General features: G+C 32.6%; 1 protein-coding gene across 4 annotated transcripts in view; it reads left to right on the forward strand.

The window, feature by feature from the left end:
- LOC124366288 (broad-complex core protein isoforms 1/2/3/4/5-like) overlaps positions 1-19,361 on the forward strand; it is a 133,908-nt gene that overhangs the window by 83,692 nt on the left and 30,855 nt on the right. For all 4 annotated transcript variants that reach the window (XM_046822705.1, XM_046822703.1, XM_046822701.1 and 1 more), the window contains 4 exons: positions 10,738-10,928; positions 11,683-11,868; positions 12,629-12,766; positions 17,518-17,974. In XM_046822705.1, coding sequence (XP_046678661.1) covers positions 10,738-10,928; positions 11,683-11,868; positions 12,629-12,766; positions 17,518-17,974 — 972 coding nt within the window. The remainder of the gene's footprint in view (positions 1-10,737; positions 10,929-11,682; positions 11,869-12,628; positions 12,767-17,517; positions 17,975-19,361) is intronic.

Genomic DNA, 19,361 nt, shown 5'->3' on the forward strand with positions numbered 1-19,361 from the left:
ATAATTTAGTCACTTATAAATACTTTGGGCTTTATTACATACGAGTACAATCATATATTCTGTATCCCATGTGCACATTAATGATCATAATAAGACAAAAGTAAGTCCCAGAGCAAAATTATAATAGATTTTACACAACAGTTTGGAAGTTTGTCTCAGATCTGTTGCAGATTGCTTCAAGAATATTTTATTTACTCTTCTTACAGCTGATAACCTTTTCACTTTTTGTGTAACATAAATGAAAATGTAGACATTATTGTTAGAGCCTTAAACATATACATGCTCTCTCTAAACCATACCTTAGTCAATCAATCAGACTCTTTATTTCAATATCAAAACTGTCTGAGTAGGGTGTGAAATCTAGAACAGACCGGTGGATGACTGGATCTACAAATCTATCTGTCCAACGATACAGTCTGTCAATCGTTTGAGATTGGTAAGGTCAGATATAGTCATGCAGACCGCCATTCTTCACTTCAGACAATTGTTAAAAATGCCAGCACTCAATAAAATTTCCTATTTACCAACTTGACATTTAGTTATTAAACCTAAAAACAAAAAATTCATAAAAAACTTCTTGTGCTCAAAGTAACATGATATTATTGAAGCTAATAGCCATTCAAACTTATGCCCTTTATCAGATTGTCTAGTGTCTACTTAAATGTCTTCACTGCAACACTAGTCATATATATATACCATTTTAAGAGAGCTGGAATAGTAATAACATGTATTCAACACAGTCAGCGTGTTAAACTATGAAACATCGTAACCTACAGAATACGTTGTTAACACCTTCACTGCGACACTATTCATATACCATTTTAAGAGAGGCGGGATAGTAATAACATTTATTCAACACAGTCAGAGTGTTAAACTATGAAACATCGTAACCTACAGAATAACACCTTCACTGCGGCACTAGTCATGTACCGATTTTAGCGGCCAGGATAGTAGTAACTTACATCTACCGCAATCAATGTGTTAAGCTTAAATGAATAGAGCAGGATAGTAATTTTTAAAGGAATTTGATCCACCAAATGTGTTTAGTCAAACAAAAAATATCTACATCCTTATAGATACTGGGTAAAAAAATCTGATACAAATCTATTATAGTGAATATGAATGAGTACTACAGCAGATTTCATGTATTATGATGAGAAAATGGTTTATTCAATTAGAATTTTAACTGAATTTATTATGTTTATACTTCACAATATTACAATGTAGAATTTTTTTAAGATGTAATGAAACTACAGCAAATTATTTTTATAATGATTAATATATAATAATTACTTAATTGTTATTGGATGATTTCAAAATAAATTTTTTGGAATAGGTACTTCCTGTAATGGCAAACAGTATAGTATAAAACTTTCAATCGTAAACTAAAACAAAAAAGACACATTTAAAATAATTTATAAACCTTATCATGTTTCCACAGACAATAGTGAAAAAATAATTACTTGTTAAGAATAAGGAAATTGGTAGTTATTTTTACAATAGAAACATCATTGACTAAAGTGAATTTTACAGAATTTAAAACGAAAATCTTTAAACTATAAGTAAGCATAAACTAAGCTAAAGCTACATCAAGCAATATTTAATTTCTTCACAGTCAGTTTAATAGATTGAATACTTGGTTTTGGTATTATCTTTGACAGCAATAAAATTGACTGTAAATAATTAAAAGAGTTGTGTAGCAGAAATATAGCAGTGATACAATTTCTGTTCAACAATGCTAATTACTGTGTGTGTTAACATTAGGGTGATAGGGATACCATGCTAAATCATTTGTTTGGAGTTGTAAATTTATTTTAAAATCTAGTAGTAGGTCTACATATCTTCATTTTATAAATTGAAACTAAACATAAGATTGTTCATTGCTGAGAGTATTGAAATTTCTTAAAACATGATACAGCACTTAAAATTACATAATATTTGCCTTGTATATATATTGTGGCTTGTATATTTTATAAAATAATAAAAATTACCTATACATTTTTTATATAATGGAGAGTGAAAAAAACCATTTTCTTTTAGGATAAAAGCACAAATTTTTCAAAACAACGAAACACATATATAAAGATCATGTATATCATCAAAAGTGAATTAAGAAAGAACCCAACACTATATCACTGCCTCAACAGCCTGGGTTGTCTAGAATCCAACACTGCGTCAAAACAAATTAGGTTGTCTTGAATCCAACACTGCGTCAAAACAAATTAGGTTGTCTTGAATCCAACACTGCGTCATAACAACGTAGGTTCTCTTGAATCCAACACTGCGTCAAACAGCCTGGGTTGTCTAGAATCCAACACTGCATCAGACAGCCTGGGTTGTCTTAAATCCAACACTGCCTCAAACGGCCTGGGTTTTTTTAATCCAACACTGCATCAAACAACCTGGGTTGTCTTGAATCCAACACTGCATCAAACAGCCTGGGTTGTCTAGAATCCAACACTGCGTCAGACAGCATGGGTTGTCTAGAATCCAACACTGCGTCTGACAGCTTGGGTTGTCTTAAATTCAACACTGTCTCAAACAGCCTGGGTTGTTTAGAATCCAACACTGCGTCAAACAGCCTGGGTTGTCTAGAATCCAACACTGCATCAGACAGCCTGGGTTGTCTTAAATCCAACACTGCCTAAAACGGCCTGGGTTGTTTAGAATCCAACACTGCGTCAAACATGGGTTGTCTAGAATCCAACACTGCATCAGACAGCCTGGGTTGTCTTAAATCCAACACTGCCTAAAACGGCCTGGGTTTTTTTAATCCAACACTGCATCAAACAACCTGGGTTGTCTTGAATCCAACACTGCATCAAACAGCCTGGGTTGTCTTGAATCCAACACTGCGTCAGACAGCCTGGGTTGTCTAGAATCCAACACTGCGTCAGACAGCTTGGGTTGTCTTAAATCCAACACTGTCTCAAACAGCCTGGGTTGTTTAGAATCCAACACTGCGTCAAACAGCCTGGGTTGTCTAGAATCCAACACTGCATCAGACAGCCTGGGTTGTTTAGAATCCAACACTGCGTCAAACAGCCTGGGTTTTTTTAATCCAACACTGCATCATACAGTCAAACAGCCTGGTACATACATTTAAATAAATGTTAGTAGCCAGTTGTCGGAGACTCCAAAGGATAAAATACAGAGCTGCCACAAAATGTACATGGTACTTTAATTGTTATGCTGAATGCACATTTTGGTTGCAACTTCATCTGATGTAGGCTGGCCTGTTGGGTAATAGCAGTTTTACAACAAGGAACACAGTGTGATCTGCAAACAGGTGACAATCTATTGCTGTTGATACTCAAGTAGCAAGCATGGTTCCAGAGTTAACTCTGAGGACTGAGCCAAAACATTTGTGTGAGCCAAATCTGTAACATGACTTTCAAACACTGTCTTATAAACCACACATGGTCGAAAGTACATAAACACATTTCATTGAATCGTGATTATCCATTGACTACCTATTCCAACAATAACAAACACAACACTGTGCAACTACAAAACAAAACAGGCCACTTCAGTAGTGAGAACGACAACTGAACAGTGACAGTTGCAACTGCTGGGACTTCAATAGTAGTGGAAATTGTATGAAGATTATAATAAATAGGACAAAGATTCTTTAAAATTATTATGAACAAATAATTGATTGCACAAAAATAGTTATATTTATTACTCCATACAGATGTTAATAAATGGTCTGCGATTTTGGAATGGCCGATCTTTTTTGAGTAAGCAATAGCCATCCGAAAACCGCATGAATGGTACGCAAAGTAACTTCACATCTCAAAGATGATTTGGTAGTACATATATAACCACTGTTGAGGATGGCTCAAGTACAATGTTAGTGCTAAATAATATATTCTCTTGCACAATTTACACGTAAAATGTGATTGTCTCACTAGAAGAACTCTTTAATAAGTTTTAAACTCATGTCTTTTCTGCTAAGAAATAATCGTATAGCCTTTCCACCCACCCAACCCAGGTGATTCACGGGAATTGGGTAAGTTAAAAGGAGGTATAATTTTGTGTACCAGCATTCATTTAATATCACTTCCCTGTGTGTTTTCATTTATGATTCTGGCAAAAATATGTGTGCAAAGCCGAAAGTTAAGGAGTATGCGAGTACAAGAGTCAGGTTTGACATTCTAAGTGGCCATGGTGTTTCCTAGTAGTTTTAACATGTTCATGCCGGCTTGTAATCCATAGGGTTCACGCGATCTTTTGTTTTAAGATTAATAATAAAAATTCAATATACTTTTAATATGAGAACCTATTTTTTCACAAAAACTATAATTTTTAATTATGGGAATATGTTGTAATACACAAACCTTACTTCTAACACAAAACAAAAACGTAACTTTTTACACATGAACAACGTACAGTTTATGGTTCTGTATTGATATTGCTTCAAACGCACTCTTGTATTAAGATTATAATTAATTAGATCTGTGTTTTCTCGGGTTATGGGTCTGAATACAAGACATGGTCACCTGAGAAGCATCTTCACAAAGTCGGTATCCTTCGGGAGGATCCGCTCTGTAGAATGTGTGACGAGCAGGAGGAAACTGCTGAGCACTTGCTCTCTGACTGTCCTGCAATAGCAAGGGAGTGCTACACCATCTTTGGTAGTCTGGACAAAAGTGTTGAATTTCCCTAGGAGGATCTGATCAGTTGTTTTCGGCGGTTTGCAGAAGTATTGAAATCGTAAACTGGTTGGACTAAAGGATCTTTTAGTACACTTCTGGGGTGTGTAAAAGATCCTTGAGGCTTATGTGCATGGCAATAGGCCGGGCCTTTCAAGAAGAATATAATTACATCAATACTTATACATTAATTTATGACAAGGAGTTGGGATATCACATGTATCCCTAATCAAGTAAAGCATGTTCACACAGTCGTAAACCTGTACACTCACCATTGTTGATTCGGAGGTGGTTACATGATCTAACTTCTTAGAAATGTAAAGAATAACTTCCACAGGAACTTCAATATATAACATGATAATGGTTATTTTCTTGATTATAAAAGGGGTTTTCCATAAGCTAACAATAAAATTAATTTTGAATAATTTCATTGAATATTCATTGAATTTAGCATCTAATTTATTATAAACTTTTAGTGATATTATAGTGTATAACTGTTTAAAGTTTTGGATAAACGACAAATATGTTTGGAAGTCTTGTTCTTATTACGTGTGTGTTATGGGTATAAATACCATATTTATATGTTAAAATATCCTAATGATTTAAAACATACACAAATAAATCATAAATATATAAATTTATTATTGTTTGTATTTAATAAATTTTGAAAATAGGTTTACAGTGATCTCTGGAATGTTCTCTATTAATTTTTCGTAAAGCTTTCTTGTGTAAAATTACAATTTCTTTAACAGTAGGGCTGTTCCCAAAACATCAAACTATATCTAAAAATTGATTGAAAATACGCAAAGTAGGATGTCCTTACATAGGTTAGGACAGTTATCTAAGTTACAACAGAAACAGTTGTGGGCTTCTTCTTGAACAAACCCCTTCATTTTTACTTTTAGAGATTACGTAATGAACTAATGGGAGAAACGTCAGCTTATTGAAGAAAACTAATTATTGGGATTTTTAATACTGTTATACCAATAAAAGTAAGTAAATTACATAGAACATTTGGAACAATCCCAGGTTCCGGCTGTATCTTGATATCCAACAGACCAACGTTTTCAACAGGAACAGATTATTTAGAAATGTACTATTCAATAACAACCAACTTTTTTAAATATTCCAAACTATTGGAATATATATCCATTTTCTATTTTTTTCAATGTAGACCTATCAATCGATAATCAATTAAGTGAGAAATTAAAGTACTGTTAAAAATTTGAATTTATCATAGTGAAAATCTTGTGTTAAAATGTACAGTAAAGTTGTAAAGGATGACAGAGGTGGTTTCTTTTTGCCCCTGTATGTACAAAACACATTAATAAAAGTGTACAAAATAAAAAAGTATCTGAGCTGCAGTGTGAACAGTATGTGAATATGTATAAATGGCACTGACCGTTGATAAATAAATAAATATGTTAAAATCATTGACAACTAAAACAGATTTTACTTAAAAAGTTCAAAGTAAATAACATGTCAAAAAAGTTTGTTTAAAAAATATTGTTCTAATATGCGCCATATTTAATATATTCACACTAATAGATAAATATTAGTTTTAGGACCGTACTCATTATATTATGTGTAAACGTAAATATGATTATAATTCTCCTGTAAAATAGAATGATTGATTCTTTCCTAGCATTTGGCTAGAAGAAAGAAATATGTAACAAACATTATGAATTAAAGGAATAAATTTAAAAAATTTGATTGCGAATATATATTTTTTACTTCAAAACCAAAATTGTTATTTTTTTATTTAACAGCAAAAACTTAAAAGGATTAAAAAATTTGATTTGGCTTTTAAAAGGGTCCAAATCAAGGATAGAGAAAATTTACAATAATCTTTTTTCATGTTTTGCCCCACAAATTTAAAAACTGTACTTAAAAATCTTGAATTTTCCACATTAAAATTTACATTAAAGCAAACTTTAATACTGACTTCTATGTTAATGCAGAGTACTGTAATTTTAATCGAGTAATTAAATTAAATTAATCCAAATTATATTATTTGACTGACAGATAGAACTTGAAATAAGCAAACACAATACCCTTTGTTATTTTGCTAACATCAACTGACAGTGTTCCCAACCATAAAATCATATTGCCCTCATAGATTAGCTTATTAACAACCTTCAAAGGGAATTATTTGCCTAGAAATTCAAATTTGTCTTTGGAAACAAAAAGGCAGTTTTTTTAAGTTTTGGAATTACTCATGTATATACCCAATTTGATGGTACTCATACAACATATATGGTGTAGCGAGACATTGTTTCACAGTATTTTGTTACCTATTGCAGAGGGCTAACAGATGCCCATGGTGCTATTCACCTAGATACGCCAGTGAAGTTAGTGCCACAGCCAATACACTGTTAAGTGTGCATGAGACCACAGTGATAAGAGAGGTCACAGACTACTCTCAGACAGCAAGCTGCACATTTATACAAGCTCTTATCAGTAGTTTCAAGGACTCAATACTGCCATACAAAGTTTATCACTAGAGATACCACAGTTCAAAAAGTGCATGGGAATTCAAAACGATTTTTTTTAAATTGAGTGAGGAAAAATTTTAGAGCTCCAATAATTATGTTATCTAGTATTTGTCTTTTTGCAGTCACCTTCCTAATCAAATCTTTTCTATTGGACGTTATATTCAAATAGGTCATACTGTATTATATATAAGATTATTTGGGATGTTTTGCTGTTTAATTTTATGTACAGCTTATTGAATTTGTATAATACATAATACATACAGTGAAAATATGTAAAGTTGAGATACAAAACTGATTTGTGACTTCTGCTTGCCTGCAAAATTTTACCGTTTTTTGAAAAAATTGAATTAGTTTTTGTAAATGTAGGAACTTTTTATTTTTTTACATAAAAATCCATTTTTACACCACATTTTGTGTACCTTAAAAAAATATAAATGCATTTCTTTTAAAGCTTAGGAAATTTTGTTTTTAACTTTTATTTAGTTTCATTGTGAATACTATGAAAATACTTATTTAAAATGTTTAAATGACTATTTCCGTATAAATGTTGGCTGTAATGTACTTATCAAGACAATCCATATAGATGTTGGCTGTAATGTATTGATCAAGACAATCCATATAGATGTTGGCTGTAATGTATTGATCAAGACAATCCGTATAGATGTTGGCTGTAATGTACTGATCAAGACAATCCATATAGATGTTAGCTGTAATGTACTGATCAAGACAATTCTTATAAATGTGTTGGCTGTAAGGTACTGATCAAGACAATCCATATAGATGTTGGCTGTAATGTATTGATCAAGACAATCCGTATAGATGTTGGCTGTAATGTACTGATCAAGACAATCCGTATAGATGTTGGCTGTAATGTATTGATCAAGACAATCTATATAGATGTTGGCTGTAATGTATTGATCAAGACAATCCGTATAGATGTTGGCTGTAATGTACTGATCAAGACAATCCATATAGATGTTGGCTGTAATGTATTGATCAAGAAAATTCTTATAAATGTGTTGGCTGTAAGGTACTGATCAAGACAATCCATATAGATGTTGGCTGTAATGTATTGATCAAGACAATCCGTATAGATGTTGGCTGTAATGTACTGATCAAGACAATCCGTATAGATGTTGGCTGTAATGTACTGATCAAGACAATCTGTATAGATGTTGGCTGTAATGTATTGATCAAGACAATCCGTATAGATGTTGGCTGTAATGTATTGATCAAGACAATCCGTATAGATGTTATCTGTAATGTATTGATCAAGACAATCCATATAGATGTTGGCTGTAATGTACTGATCAAGACAATCCATATAGATGTTGGCTGTAATGTACTGATCAAGACAATCTGTATAGATATTGGCTGTAATGTATTGATCAAGACAATCCGTATAGATGTTGGCTGTAATGTACTGATCAAGACAATCCATATAGATGTTGGCTGTAATGTATTGATCAAGAAAATTCTTATAAATGTGTTGGCTGTAAGGTACTGATCAGGAAAATCTGTCTAAATGTTGGCTGTAATGTACTTATCAAGAGAACGTACAATAGTGTATCTTCATCTCAATGATTCTACAGATTTTAAAATGTGAGCAAAACTAGCAAAAAGGTGTGCCTGCCATTACTGGGTTTTCAACTGCAACTTCCAAGGTTTCAACTAAGGATACTTAATAAGAACAGTCTATTGATCCTTCACTGGTGATCAGTATAGAGCCTGCCACCAAAAGGTCACAGGTATCTTAACTTTCATAAACAAGTCTTTAGATGAGACTAGTAATAATATCATCCTGTGATTGGATCTAATTAGTAAGATGACATTTGGTAATCAACCTGGCCAAATATGGAGTGGACATGCTAGTCATTCTGCCTAGAGTTCTGGTTCAAAAATAGAATATCGAAGATGATGACCTTCTCTCTATGCACAATCTTATCTTCCATGGAGTGTTTGTTTCATTTATCAGTTGTTTATTGGAATCCATAAAAGATTCATTGGAACAGATAATAATCTTGAGCTGTTCTATTAGATTCACTTCTTTGTGCTACTAGACTCAGTTAAGAGCGGGCTGGTAGGGTTATTGGAATTTTCTTATTTTAAAGATATAATTTATACGTGTTCAAACGCTTTTTATATGTTTTCGTGGGTTAATCAAATAAAATCTCAAACTTTATTGTAATTCATTGTTGGAATATTCAAAAAGTACATGCTTTACAAGAAAGTTGTAGGTAATTTTGGCACAACGTGTTCTCAATTCGACTAATTTAGAAGTGGAGAACACCTCTCTGTGAGAACGCCTATTCGCTTTTGTTTGTTTATAACAACTCCATTGGAGCAAAACTGTTACGTGATATAGACTATATTGTTACAAACCTAGAATACAGACATATACCAAGAGACATTCACAAAGATGAAAAAATTCAGACTTACCCAATTGCAGACAGCTTCACATTGCTCAGGTAATAAAAACACAATTTTGTAATACAAAAATATTATGGCTCTCAGCAGAGTTATGAACTGACCTTTAACATGCAGGTAAAAGTTTTGTTTTCAATCAAGTAATGGCACTAAGAAAACAAACCATTTAGTGAAAAGAATCAAATTACTGCTAAGAGATCATTTCATACATAGTTTCAAAGCCCTTGTATTATGGAAAATTAAAGCAGAGTGGGGATCAGTCAGGGTAAGGCATTTTGAGGTGTTCAAACATTCTGTTTTATTCATATACGTCAAGAAGCTGAGAAACCTCCCATTGGGACTTTGCGTTTCCTTCTGGAGTGACAGGATAGGTAAGATTGGGGTTAGTGACCATATCGTATTAAGACTCCATGAGAAGTGATTGAGATCCTATGAGACGGGATTGAGATTCCATGGGAATGGATTGAGACCACATGAGGAGGGATTGAGATCCCATGAGAATGGATTGAGACCACATGAGGAGGGATTGAGATCCCATGAGAATAGATTGAGATCCCATGAGAAGGGATTGAGATCCCATGAGAAGGGATTGAGATTCCATGGGAATGGATTGAAATCCCATGAGAATGGATTGAGACCACATGAGGAGGGATTGAGATCCCATGAGAAGGAATTGAGATCCCATGAGAAGGGATTGAGATCTCATGAGAAGAGATTGAGATCTTATGAGAATTTGTTTATAATTAAAGTTTAAAGCTCTGTTACAAAAACTTAAAACAAACTAAAATACTATTTGAGTGCAGTGTGGATTATCAAACAAAAACTATTTTTAATTTGTTAACCCTTATGTGAGTTAATCTTAGAACATACATTCAGTATAACACAACCAATGTCACTTAAATCTGGGTAACCATTTAGACGTCCAGGAGCGGTATATCCCTATCTGCAAATGTTGAGATATTGGGGTACAAGGGTAGTCAAGCCTACTGCGGGAGATGACTGTTGTAATTGATGGGCCTCCTTAAGTGTTAAAGACAGTTTCAGTCTGGATCTAAGCCCATGCTACCCCCTCTGCCCATGCTACACTTTTTCTTGCCAAAATCTTTGTAGTAAAACTATTGCTCTATACATGTTTTAACACAGTTCCATGCTTGTTACAGGGGCCATGGGTGACTTGCAGCACTTCTGCCTGCGATGGAACAACTACCAGTCCAGCATCACATCTGCCTTCGAGAACCTGAGGGATGACGAGGACTTTGTGGACGTCACTCTGGCCTGCGATGGCAAGAGCCTTAAGGCTCACAGAGTCGTCCTGTCCGCCTGCAGTCCTTACTTCAGGGAGTTGCTTAAGGTCAGAGAACTTCCCGCAAACGGAAGTCATCGTTAATAGTTCTTTAATTTATAACGTATGTGACTTCTTATATTTGTCTTATTATTTGTCAACACAATTTTTTATTACTTCTTACCTTAATTTCAAGTTGTTATTTATTTAAATAATCAAACCGTTTATAATCATCTAGACCATTATGTAAATATTAGAAATATCTTTAGTTACCTTTTATTTTCACCAAAGCAAAAATATGAAAGTTGTAAAAAAAATGTAATTATATTCATTAATTGAAGTTATCTTTGCATTTATACTGTGTTGTGTTTACACTTTTTTATAACTATGACATTTAAAACTGCATATATAAGTTAGGAATAGGATTTTAAAATGATATAAATCTTTAAATTAAAATTCACAAACTAGTTTTAATTAATCTGATAAGAAGATATTTTCATAAAAACAGTACTTCTGAGTGTATGACCGAATAAAAATATCATACTTGATCCTAAATACTTTCATACAATATGTGTATTAAATATTCATCCAAAAGAGAATGAATGTAGTCTCTTGTGCAGTGTTCAAAAAAATAGTTCTTGATCATCAATTGAAGATTTACAAAGTTATACTAGAACCTTGCTGGTAAAAAATAAACACACACACACACACAATTACCAGGATTGCTACGCTGATATTTAAAAAAAAACAGAATTACCAGAATTACTACAAGGATCTCGTTTGGACCCTATTCTATTTCTTATTGTTTTTATCAATTTTCCAGAGCACTCCTTGCAAGCACCCAGTAATTGTCCTGCAGGATGTGATATTCGAGGATCTCCATGCCCTGGTCGAGTTTATCTACCATGGAGAGGTCAACGTCCACCAGAAGGCACTGCCTTCGTTCCTCAAAACGGCAGAAGTCCTGCGAGTCAGTGGGCTCACACAACAGTCCGAGGTCCGGGAAGAGGTGAGGACTTGCAATAAACGAAATGAAGAAATAAAGATTTAACTCATACCCACATGTTATTATTTTATAATTGAATTTTTATTCAAGTCCATACATAATTTGATTCTCTTCCTTTATCAAAGGATGAAAATCGTTACGATTGATTCATCAACTTTGTACATTAGATGACAGTATGTGATTTACTTATAAAATTAAGTATTTAAATATAGTAAGAATTCAGCTTAACCATAAATGATATAAGGTGGGTATGAATGGATCTACAGAGTTTTCTGTACCATTTGTATTTATGTTCCGGAAGACTATATCCCTATCTACATATCAGTTGAAAAAAATAAGTGGTTTACTCAAAAGTGAATGAATTACTCAAAGCTTTTCCCTGTTAAATGATGGTTTTTATTTCTTACATTTGTCAAATATATATAAATTAATAACAGTTTGTAATTGTAATTTAATGAAAAGTGGTTTGCAATGGTCCAGTGGCTGTGCTTGTGATATTATCCTAATTGCCTTCTTTTGTAGAATGAGAATTTTATTGATTTTAGTACTGTCTAAACCATACCTAATTATAGATTGAAGAATGCATAGTATGTAGATTGCACATAGCTTTCAGGCACATATTTCATTATTTATCTCAGTACAAAAATTACATGAGATAGTCTTTTGGAGAGATATTCAATGTGGGAATTTGATGTTGAATTATTATCAATAAATGTACCTAGACATTTCACTCGTAGTGACTTGACCAAACACGATGTTACAGGCCACGGAGAAGGCGGGGTTCAGGGATAGCACTAATGCAGGGGAAGACAACTGGCTGGCCTACCGACGCACCCCCACCACCCCCTCCCACAGGCACAGGGAGCGACGGCCCTCGGCCTCCGACAATACAGACAACCAGGTAAACTTGACTAAAATATGTAGAAAAACAAACAAACACCCCCTCCCACAGGCACAAAGAGCGATGGCCCTCGGCCTCCGACAATACAGACAACCAGGTAAACTTGACTGAAATATGTAGAAAAACAAACAAACACCCCCTCCCACAGGCACAGAGAGCGACGGCCCTCGGCCTCTGACAATACAGACAACCAGGTAAACTTGACTGAAATATGTAGAAAAAAAACAACCACCCCCTGTTAAAAAATTATATTTATTTAAAAAATCATTAAAACGGGAGGCAGTATGAGAAAGTTGTTAAAATTAGTAGGTGGCAGTGAAAGTGTTAAAAATGTACATTTCTAGGTGTTAAAGTGGATTCTCTGCTGAACTGGAAGGAACACATACATTATATCACATCCAAATTATCAACCGTACTTTTCATTAAAATATACTCTAGAAAATAAACAACTTTCATTAAACTGTTATTATGTTTTCTTCTATTTACACATTATATATTCAATCATACTCTACAATGAATCTTTATTTTACAAAAATGAAAGAGTGATCAGATATTTAAAATATTATAATACAATTTATAATGCAGAAATTATTTCTGGTTAAACAAACTTCTAACTGTTCCATTAATTTATATATCAGAAACCATTCTTTCTAATCTCGACACTAGGCTATTAGAATCGACTTATGACAGTCGCTATGGAAGCACATTTTCTGAATCACACCGTACAAAATTATATGAAACCAAGCCAAGGTACAAAGTTTTTTGAGAAGCTCCTTCAGTCTCTGATGAATTTAGCCCATACAACCAGTTTTAAAACTAAACTTAGCTGGTCAATCAGTGTTATTATATCTTCGAGGATGTACTGCTATTCTCAAGGCTGGCCGATGCTGTCAAACAGCCCGAGGATAGAGTAACAGATTAGTTTTAAGTTTTATAACATATGTGCATGTATTTATATACTTGCAATAGTTTTGAAACTTGCATGATGTACATGTATTTGTGAATTTGTTAAGATTGTGATGTCCTCCATGAAGTAGGGTTTGTATAAGATAAGAATAGATAAATCCAGAAAGAATTGTCTTTTTTCGGACAGATATATGTGTGAAATGATTTGTTTTTTCTTTAATAAGGGTTGTTTTAACCCTTTCGATCCCAGTCACCTTTGATAAAGTATCCACCTAAAATCTCAGTGATTTACTGCAATCTATCTGATACAAATTCCAGCAATAGTTTACCCGTTTTGCAGACATTTCTGAAAAGTAATTATTTACTTGTTTTACAACCGATATTCAACTTTTTATTTTCTTTTTATTCAGCATAAAATACTCTAAATTATAATAACAGTGAAAAATATTTATTCGTGCATTAAATTATGAATAATATCAAACGTAACTTGGCTAAAACCCATTTTTGGATTTGTCCTCATGAGTTCATCCTATTACTTTATATTAAAGGAGAATTAAAGATAACCAACTACATCAAATGTCATTAATGTATCTCAGTAAATACGTAACATTTAGGGTTTCTTTCAAAGTTTTTAAGTTTTACAGAAATTGTAAGTTTACTTATCATTACATTACTAGCAAAAGTAAAAAATAAAAATATGCCCAAAATTAAACAAAAAGCACTTATGTAACATATAAAAAAGGTATCATGTAAAAAATAATATTAAAAATTAGTGGGTTTTAAACGCTTATTCAAAAATTAACCGCAGTGTTGTCATTACAGGTGATAATACATTTGGAATTACAGTACATACCATACATTCTATCCCATTTATAAAATACTGTATAAAGTTTAGTTTGCAACTTTATTAGAAATATTTATTCTTTGTGATCATTTTGTGAATAAAAATGAAAATTTCATTGCCTTTTATATTTTAAAACAGTTAATTTGTGAACGTCCATATAATCTGTTGCTGGAGTTTAACACAGATATTTGTGACGTCCATATATACTGATATTGGTATTGAATGAGTTAATACATTCATTGTAAACGAGTATGGATACTAAGATTATTATGATTTACATGTATTGATGAACCAGCATGCTAAACAATTGAATGATTGAAATGTCCTACAAAACCACATAACATAACGCAAGAATCAGAATAATGTTTGCTACCAGGTGCAACACCCAAGCAGGTTTGGGTGTGGTCCTCTGTACTATAATCAACGTGTTAAGTGAACTAAGTAATATTTAAATTTCCTTCTGATTAATTTACGGGGATTAGTTGAAAATTATACATGTCCCTTTTCTTGTGTAGTGGGAGAGATAACACCATTTTTTGTCGTGACATACTTGAGTTAGATTCACATTCAAGTATGTCAGAGGAATTGTGTTATTGTTTGTCAATCTGGAAAATGTTTTAAGCGATTTAAGAGAACTCAGCGATAGTAGTGCTGTGAAGTAATTTTAAAGTATCTGCAGTAATAAAATTCATGCAATTTGTGCCGTTCATGAATAAACGAAGATAAGGAAAAGTGTTGAGAGTCAAAAGTTGTACAACTTTGGTACAAACTTCGGTTCTGCTGTAAGCACCAGGAATCAAGAACCGATTTCCATTGTATAAACACGCAACCCACTTTTTCTTGAAATTGATTAGAGGATTTCTTTATATAGGTCATATTTTCTATTGCTTTACATACTTACAACAAACCACCAGACATGTGAATAAAATAGAGTGTTTTGGCATGATTGGAGTACAACAGTATGGATAAATATAGAATTATTAGAGGGAGAAAAACAGGGATTGAATAATAAATACCTACTATAATTTGTTGAACTAATGAATTTTTCTTATAAAAAAACTCCTTAACCCTTTGAGTGCCAACGTCTGATTTTACCGGACGACAAAAGTTTGCCGAAAAGTGTAGACGTCCGATTTTACCGGACGTTCAGGAAAAAGTCACTAAAAATTGTAACCTTTAATATTTTTAAATAATATCATATTGAAATGTTTGTGAAGAATCGTTCTTTTCAAAATAAATTGTTATAGTACACTTCCGATAAAACTTTAAATTATGAAACTCACATATAAACATTTTTGGTTGCCATAGCTACCAGAAACAATGTGACAATAGTTTCTTAAAAGTTGTATAACTTACTCATTATTGAAGATAATAATATAAATTTTTCAAGATTTACAGACAATTGCATACACTTTCCAGTGATATGGACTAAGAAAAGGATATAAATTTTTTTGGTCATAATAATTTGGTTGAAAAATGAAATTAAAAAATATTTTTGAATTTTTTTTAGGTAAGTCCATTTTTGGTATTCCTAAATTTAGTGTTATGGTAACTTTGTTATTTTATGTTAATTAAACAGAGTTCTCAGAGAAAAATAAAAAAAGAATCATGTTGATAGCTTATTATAATCGAACTGTGAATTTTTTAGTAAAACCTTGCAAAATGCCTGAAAAAGGGCTCGCACTTTTAGGTACACCCACTAGAAAAATACCTGGCACTTATCAGTATACCCACTCAATAAATACTTGGCACTCAAAGGGTTAAATTCTCATTATGTTTACCCTGAAGGCAGCATCAAATTCAATATTAAAGTTTTTCAACAAGTCTGTAGATTTTCGTAAATATGGTGTAACAGCTTCTGGAAAATAACCATCTAAACTAACAAATATTTCTAAATCTTTAAACAGAACAATAAATAATATTTGCATTAATTAAATACTGAGATAGGTTTAGATTCTAGAAGAATATCTTTAGAATATTATAGGTTAAGTCAACTTACTAGAATATTATTTCTGTTTCTTTATTATATGCGGATTAGTTTGTTGAGCAACTTAATGTTTGTGGTTTCATCAAATCGTTGCTAAATTTCTCAAAAATTTGCATGACATTGGAGGAAGAAGAGTAATATATAAATGATTTAAGACATATCTTTCTGAGAGAAGTCAATTTGTAGAAGTTACTTATGTCAAACAAAAACAAAACTTCTGATTTGCTACCAATTGTTGATAGTATACCTCAGGGAACTTTTCTCGGTCCCTTACTTTTCTTATGTTACTTTAAAGGTCTACCCCAAATCTCTCATTTATGTTGCACCAGACAATGTATGTTTGTATGCTGATGACGCTAACTTTATAGTATCAGCAAAGACGCAACAAGAATTTGTACAATTCATAAAAAAAAATTTAACTATACTGAACATTTTTGTGATGCAAATAATTTTTCTTATAAATATACAAAAAACCAACATTTTAAAAATCTTGATAAAGCAGGCTTAAGAAACCTGATTCTTGGATATGAGAATTGGTGACAAATTTCACGCTTATGCAGCCATAATATTCTGAAATTATTTAATTTTGTCCATATACACTTTCATATATCTTATGGTATTGAGCTGTATAGGGCATCTAAGAAGAGCCTAGATAATATTCTAGATAAAAAGCATTGAGAGCCATCCTTAAACTTAATGTACGAGATTCAGTAAAACAACATTTTAGAGAGTTGAATGTTTTAACAATTTTTAGTTTGTGCATATTTGGCTCTGTTCTTTAATTTAGGCATCACGAATATAAAAAAAGGACATACCGCATTCATTTAGCACATGAAAGAAAAGGAAATTTCTCTACAAAAAATGTAGTTTATAATTAAAAGAAAAAAAATATATGTTACAAATAAGTTTTCAAAAGCTCCCTAGTGTACACTATTTCACGTATTAAAATGTACATGGGTAAATAAAGAATGTTTTGACTTTGACTTCAATGATTTTGACGATGATTGATTTCAGGAAAGCAATGTAAAGAAAATAAAAACAGAAACTAACTCAGAACTGCAAGCGCCACAGCCTTCGAGCAACCACCAAGAGAAGGAGGAATCCGAACCTCCAATGGACTTCTCGACGTCGAATCCCGCAAAGGCGGCGAGAAAGAACGACTCGTCAGAAGCGTCACCGGGGAGGGAGAGGGATAGAGAGAGGGAAAAGGAGGGACGGGAGGAGAGGGAGGGCCACAGTCACGCTCCAGTCAAGTCAGAACCAGCAGAGGGTGGTGGAGGGGGAGGAGGGGAGGCAGACGACAGTAACGAGTCGGCCGTGATGAGCGAGCCACAGATAGTAACCACTGAGCCAGATGATAGCGCACACAGTGGTCACCAACAGAACTACTTTGACAGCAAGCTGTTTGCTGTTGCCGGCGCTTCGTTCAACTTCAGCATGGCTGCGGCGCTTGCTGCCGACTCATTAGCAGGTTCGGCTCAGCCACAAGTTAATAGCTAAATAAAATCTTTAATTAATCTACATCTTAGATCCCTCCTCATTCAAAGTACAAAAGAAAGTATTCTCGATACAAAAATAAATGTTGTTTTAGTATAAATCTTCATTTTGGAAAAACTCTGTTTCTAAAAAGTTATTTTGAAAATTTTTATCTATTTAAAAATATCAATTATATTGTTACTTAAAATTCACTGTACATTAATAAAAAAACAAAAATTATAAAAGCACTCTTTTAATTAAATTTTATTACATATTCTTTATTTATAGTTGATTGAAATTTTAATACCATGACACTATATTGGACCTGTATAGTTCGGTCAGTAAATTCGTAGATCACTGTGTTCCATAAAAGTAAAATACACCAGTGTATGCAGAGTGTCAACTCCTTGTGGTAGGGTCTCCTTTTCTCCTTGCCTCAAATACAAACACAAGGTGGTTACATAGTTTCACAATATACTCGTTCTGTTTACCTTATATACTAGTTCTGTTTTCTTATTTATTAGTAATAAAACATGTAAATTTTGAAATAAACAATTTAAAATGATTCTCAACTGGTTTTTTTCATTAAAACAATATATTTTTATTTATATAATGAGATCTTTTTGTGGAGATGCATTTGGTAGGAAACCCATAAAAGCACAATCATTATATGTCAAATCAAAACAAATCAAAATTCTCTTTTTTATTCGTGCACAGCTGGTACATGAAATAGCGTCATTTTTTAAAACTAAATAAGTAAAGTAAAACTATATCAGGATTTAAATTAAAAATTTAAAAATTAATTAAAATAACAATGTTATAACAACTGAGTCATAAAAACTACTCAAGTAGGTAAATGTAATGCCAATGAATTAAATGCTCCTTTAAATTTGATTTGAATTTCTTTAAGCTATTTTCATTAAACTTATTTCTGCCATAAGTGGTCTTTTTTTAGAAATAGTAATTGTCATAACTTGTTCTTTGATTGGTTTAATAATCGATTTTAATTGTTTTCCCCATAAAATTTGATGCAGAAAACACATCTATATTTTATTTGTCTAATCTATTGTCAACAAGCTTTATACAAAGAAACTAACTATATTACAAAAGTTTCGTTCATAACCATTTTGTGTTCCGTACAACTCCTTAAAAAATAAATTTTACTTCTTGACATGGAAGTTTGATTACTAATTATGGAACATATTTAATTTCATAAAACCAATTTACAGGTTTAAATAATTAATAAAAATAATAATTAACATTTTTATTTGAGTAATTTTATTTATAGTGGAGAAGTTTACTTTTTCAAAGAAAAGTCACTTTCCATGTTCTGCATTAGGGAAACATAATATCAGATAACAATAACATTGACAGTGTCACTG

This window comes from Homalodisca vitripennis, chromosome 7 (genome assembly GCF_021130785.1).
Source record: "Homalodisca vitripennis isolate AUS2020 chromosome 7, UT_GWSS_2.1, whole genome shotgun sequence".
Lineage (NCBI taxonomy): Eukaryota > Metazoa > Arthropoda > Insecta > Hemiptera > Cicadellidae > Homalodisca > Homalodisca vitripennis.